Source organism: Vigna radiata, chromosome 4 (assembly GCF_000741045.1).
Source record: "Vigna radiata var. radiata cultivar VC1973A chromosome 4, Vradiata_ver6, whole genome shotgun sequence".
NCBI classification, from domain to species: Eukaryota; Viridiplantae; Streptophyta; class Magnoliopsida; order Fabales; family Fabaceae; genus Vigna; species Vigna radiata.
Window position 1 is genome coordinate 8,944,386 of NC_028354.1, and position 5,888 is coordinate 8,950,273.

The following is a 5,888-nucleotide window of genomic DNA, read 5'->3' on the forward strand; positions in this document are numbered from 1 at the left end:
AAGCAAGTGTTTCACTCAATCACTCAAGTGTTTAGGGTGACACTCCAACTCTCTATCATTCACAAGGCACAAGAAATAAAATTGTCATTCTTCTTGAATTATTCCTAAGATTTATATTGCTCAAGGATGAGGGTATGAGTCTTAGTCGTCTTAACCTCTTTATCTTCACATCTTTTTACTAGGAATGCTAGGAATTGTATGAACTGGTAATTAGGGACAAATTTATTTACCGAGGGATGGGGTTTAAGTGATTCAGTGAGGGACGTTGGCATTAATGCATAAAGAAGAATTCTTATATACATGAGAGGCAATTTGGTGAAATCTAACCCCAACAACATATCCATCTCATATAAATCAACCTCCGCTCATAATTATGCTCCTTTGCCATTGATCAATTGCAATCTTTATTTTATTTATTATTTTTGCACTCCAAACCCATAGTCTCTTTTATTTTGAGTCTTAATTAATTGTTCTTACCATTTTATATTACTTGTGTGACTCGGTACACTTATTCATTTGCCCCAACAAATTTTTGGTGCCGTTGTCGAGGATTCACGGTTTAAGCTATTCGATTTGTGTGATTCTTGATTAATTTTGAATTTATTTTATTTTTATTTTTCCATTTGTATTTTTTTTAATTCTTATTTTTATTTTTCAATCCCTAGTTTTTGTTTTTCTTAATTTTTATACTAACAATCCCTCGCTAGAATTTTTGTGCAGGATGCAGAGCATTCAAGGTATGGCCTGAACGATTTTGAAGAATTAAAAGAGGTCCCTTTGTTGAACTTAGAGGAAAAAGTCAAGGAAAGAAAACCTGAGTTAAAAATGTTACCACCACACTTGAAATATGTGTTTTTAGAAGAAGGGGGAAACAAGTCAGTCATCATCAGTAATTCTCTCTCTCCCAAGGAAGAAGAAAAATTAATCGAAGTGCTCAAAGCCAACAAAGGAGCTATTGGATGGTCAATCTCAGATCTCAAAGGCATAAGCCGAACGTATTGTATGCACAAAATATTCATGGAGGATGACTACAAACCAATTGCTCAACCACAAAGGAGATTGAATCCAGTAATGAAAGAGGAAGTGAGAAAAGAAGTGTTGAAGCTACTTGAAGCTGGTATTATTTATCCTAACTCTGACAGTGCATGGGTAAGCCCAGTACAGGTTGTACCAAAGAAAGGTGAAATGACAGTTATTTACAATGAAAAACATGAACTCATTATTGAGATTGTTGACAACACAATTTCTATATCAATCTAGTTTTTTATGATGAAACACATTGCTTAATAACATGCATATGTTGTTCGCTATTATTACATGTTCTTATGCAAATTGATTGTTATATCTGTGAACATGATTATGTATTGTGTTACATGTTCCTATGTTGATTGATTGATATATATGTGGAACGTGATCACATGCTTTATGTGCTATGTGCAATGCATCTTTACATATGTCTTTCTACACATGTTTTAAAGCTGAAAACCACAAGCACTTTTATGAACATATAACTGTGTGACAAAGTTCTAATGCAGTTGACTACATTATTAGTGGATTCGACTATGCTAAATTCTTTGTGCATATTTTGAGAATCAATGCTCTGTGAATTTTTGAGAAGAAAAGAATTTCAAAATGTTTTACATGNTTGAAGTCGACTATGTGCGCCACACATTCGACTGTATCTGTTATCTGGTTTGAAATTTTGTTACGCTCTTGCACCTCAACGACTATATTTTTAAAAGTTAGTTGACTTGGTCAACTGTATTAAATGTGTTTTGTTTTTGGTTGACTGTTTATTATAACTTTCATAATTAAGTCGACTAAATTAGTAGCATAATCGACGGAGAGTCTGTCTGAATAAGAAAAATCTATAAATAGACTGATCACGAATCAGTTAAGAGACTTTTGATGAATTGACAATTTCATTTCTATTTTAGATCAAATTCTCTATTGTAAGAGCTCAAAGAATTCTCCAAGAAGACGGTGGTGATCTTTCTTGAAAGAGATTCAAAGGGAGGTTCTTCTGCGCACACAAAAATTGATCAGTATCTGCACAAGGAAGATGCTTCTGCGTGGTCGTGTTTAAGGCATGGCATCCTGTGAAGATTGTTGCATTATTTTTCTGGCTTGGCATCTGTAAAGACTGCCGGTATTTGTACTTGTTGGATATAGGGGATTGTTCACTTTGAGGATTGTTCAAAGTGGTGTTGCAGATTGCAGAAGAGGGGATTCTTGCTACAATTCTTGTTTTGTTCTGTAGCTATATTTTGGTTTTGGGTTAGAGAGGAAATTTATATTTTTTACGTGGAGGTCTTCTATAAATTCCTTGTTGTAAAAATTGCAACCATTATAATGCATTTGCTTCCTGGGTTGGAAGGACACTAGATGTAGGCATTGTTGGCCGAACCACTATATAAATTCAGTGTTTGATTTTCTCTATCCCTACAGTTTTACTTTGCATTCGACTTTAATCTTTACACAGTCAACTACGTTTTTCGCTGCATATAATTTTTCATTACCTGCATTTCAAGAAAGTGTGAAAAGTTTAATACTTTGATTGCAAGATTGCGAAAAGATTTTATATTTGTAAAAACACCAACTCACCCCTCCCCCCCCTCTTGGTGTAAAAACGAAGCCAACCTGTTTCCCAACACTCATACCCACAAGGACTGTATTGGATGGAGGATGTGTATTGACTACAGGAAACTGAATAATGCTACAAGGAAGGATCACTTTCATCTTCCTTTCATGGACCAAATTTTGGAAAGATTAGTCATGGTACAAGGAAGAATATTGCTACAAGGAAGGTCATGCTTTCTATTGTTTTCTGGATGGATATTCATGGTATAATCAAATGGTGGTGGATCCTAAAGACCAAGAAAACACGGCCTTTACCTGTCCATTTGGAATTTTTGCTTACAGAAAAATGCCATTTCAATTATGTAATGTCCCACCACTTTTCAGAGATGCATGCAGGCAATTTTTGCAGATCTGAAAGAAAAATGCATTGAGGTCTTCATGGATGATTTTTCAATATTTGGCAGTTCCTTTCATCAATGTTTTCTAACCTGGATGTAGTCCTCAAAAGATGCACCCAATCCAATCTTGTTCTCAATTGGGAAAAATGTCACTTTATGGTAACTGAAGGTATTGTTTTGGGTCATAAAATTTCTTCTAGAGGAATTGAAGTGGACAGAGCCAAAGTAGAAGTCATTGAAAAACTTCCACCACCCACCAATGTGAAAGGAATCAGAAGCTTTTTGGGACATGCTGGCTTTTATAGAAAATTGCAAAACCACTAAGCAACCTCCTTGTAAAGGACGTTCCTTTTGTGATGAATGAAGAATGCCTTAAAGCTTTTGATATCTTGAAAAAAAATTGGTTTCTGCTCCTGTAATTGTAGCTCCTGATTGGAATCAAAACTTTGAGTTGATGTGTGATGCCAGTAATTATTCCATAGGAGCAGTTCTTAGCCAGAGAAGAGAAATAGTTTTCCACACCATTTATTATGCCAATTGAATTATGCCACCACGGAAAAAGAGTTTCTTGCAATTGTGTATGCTTTAGAGAAATTTAAACCATATCTCGTTGGGTCTAAGGTAATTATCTACACTGACCATGCAGCTATTAAATATTTGCTAGCCAAGCCTGACTCCAAACCACGATTGATCAGATGGGTACTTTTATTGCAAGAATTTGATGTGGAAACCCGTGACAAGAAGGGGAGTGAAAATGTAATTGTTGATCACTTATCTCGATTGGTGAATAATGAAGTCACAAGCAAGGAAACAGAGATTTAGGAATCTTTCTCAGATGAAACACTCATGTACATTCAACAGAGGTCGTGGTTTGTTGATATGGCCAATTTCAAAGCTACAGGAGTCATCCAAGAAGATCTCAATTGGCAACAAAGAAAGAAACTTTTGCATGATGCTAAACAGTTTATTTGGGATGACCCTTACATTTTCAAAATTGGAGCAGATAATCTTCTGAGGCGTTGTGTCACTAAGGAAGAAGTGGAAGGATATTTATGGAACTGTCATGATTCACCTTATGGAGGACATTTTAGTGGAGAAAAGACAACTGCAAAGGTACTTCAATCAGGATTATATTGGCCTACCCTCTTTAAAGATGCTCAAAATCATGCTATGAACTGTGATAAGTGTCAAAGAACAGGAACCCTCTTCAGGCGTCATGAAAGGCCACTGCAAGGCATTCTGGAAGTCGAAGTTTTTGACTGTTGGGGCATAGATTTTGTTGGACCTTTCCCACCATCCTTCAACAATGAATATATTGGTGGCAGTTGACTATGTAAGCAAATGGGTGGAGGCACTGGCTTGCCCAAAGAATGACTCCAGTACTGTCATTAAATTTCTGAAAAGGCAAATCTTCTCCCGGTTTGGAACGCCCAGAGTACTCATTAGTGATGGAGGATCTCGTTTTTGCAATCATCAGCTTGCAAAAGTACTCAAGCACTATGGTGTAAGACCTAAGGTGGCTACACCTTATCATCCTTAAACAAACGGACAAGTTGAAGTTTCTAACAAGGAGATAAAAAGAATCCTGGAAAAGACAGTCGCCGCATCAAGGAAGGATTGGTCTCAAAAGTTAGATGATGCCCTTTGGGCATATCGAACTGCAATGAAGACAACCATTGGATTATCTCCTTTTCAAATGGTCTATGGAAAGGCTTGTCACCTGCTAGTGGAGATGGAACATAGAGCACTATGGGCATTAAAATTCTTGAATTTTGACCCTGGTGACACTACAGAAAAGAGAAGGAGGCAACTTATTGAGCTTGAGGAGATGAGGCTGCATGCCTATGATTCTTCTAAAAATTACAAAGAAAAGGTGAAATACTATCATGACAGGAAGCTGGTAAAAAGGGTCTTTACTCCAGGACAGCAGGTGTTGCTATTCAATTCTCAACTAAAACTTTTCCTTGGAAAGTTGAAGTCCAAGTGGTCTGGCCCGTTCCTAATCAAGAATGTCCTCCCTCATGGAGCAGTTGAGTTGACAGACCCAATCGCCAAAGACCCACAAAGAAGTTGGGTAGTCAATGGTCAACGCCTCAAGCATTACTCGGGTGATGAGGTAGAACGCCTCTCTACAGTCATGCAGCTGGTTGATGTGACATTAACTTATTGGGTCAAGCTAGTGACGTTAAAGAACCGCTTGCTGGGAGGCATCCCAGTTCTCTAAACCCTTACTTTTAATTTTTGTTTTTGTTTTTGTTATAATTTTTGTTTTTGTTCTATTTTATTTTATTTTTATTGTGCTCTGCTTGAATGAACTAAACTGCTTTAATTCAATTGTGCCTGTTTTGAGTGATAAGTTTTGCTTTATAAGATTCTATTGTTTAATTGAAGTTGAGATGATGCATGATGTGCTATAAGTGATGAATCCCAATTTGTGAGAAAAGTGCTTGAGATAAAGTTTGATTGAGATACTGAGCAAGATGTTCTTCTGAATTTTGAGACTTGTGAATTTACCTGTGTGAGTTTTGAGCTTCAGAGTTATTTTTAAATAATTGTTATTACTTTGGAAGCATGAATGATTTTGCCCAAATTTTCTGTAATTGAACTACTTGCCTACAGGTTCTATATGATCAAGGTCATCTTTTGTTATCCCTTATTCTTTTAGCCTCCACATAATTTTTGTCCACTGAAAAGAGAACAATTTGTTCTAACCTTTTAACCTTGAACCTTATGCATGTCTTGAAAAAACTTTTTGAAAAATCTTTACCTTTAGTTAAGTTGAGAACATTTGATGAAGTACTGATAAAAGCTCAAGTTTAGTGTTGTCAGGTAAAAATCTAATTCTCTAGGCAATGAGCAATCAAAAGAAAAAGCAAGTGAAAAGAAAAGACAGAAGAAAAGTGAGAAAAC

The 5,888-nt window shown here is 36.2% G+C and overlaps 1 protein-coding gene across 1 annotated transcript; it reads left to right on the forward strand.

Annotated features, from left to right (window-relative positions):
* The first annotated feature begins 4,641 nt into the window (after positions 1–4,641).
* Positions 4,642–5,654, forward strand: LOC106758325. The gene is made up of 2 exons (XM_022780149.1): positions 4,642–5,124; positions 5,598–5,654. Exons 1-2 carry the CDS (start codon positions 4,642–4,644, stop codon positions 5,652–5,654), a joined length of 540 nt encoding a protein of 179 aa, XP_022635870.1.
* Positions 5,655–5,888: the final 234 nt, after the last annotated feature.

Bases quoted from the DNA above. Each gene is read 5' to 3' on its own strand.
- LOC106758325 (XM_022780149.1), top strand. From the start codon at position 4,642: ATGAAGACAACCATTGGATTATCTCCTTTTCAAATGGTCTATGGAAAG. The intron at 5,125-5,597 runs GTTGATGTGACA...ACTTGCCTACAG, and splicing joins TCTCTACAGTCATGCAGCTG to GTTCTATATGATCAAGGTCA.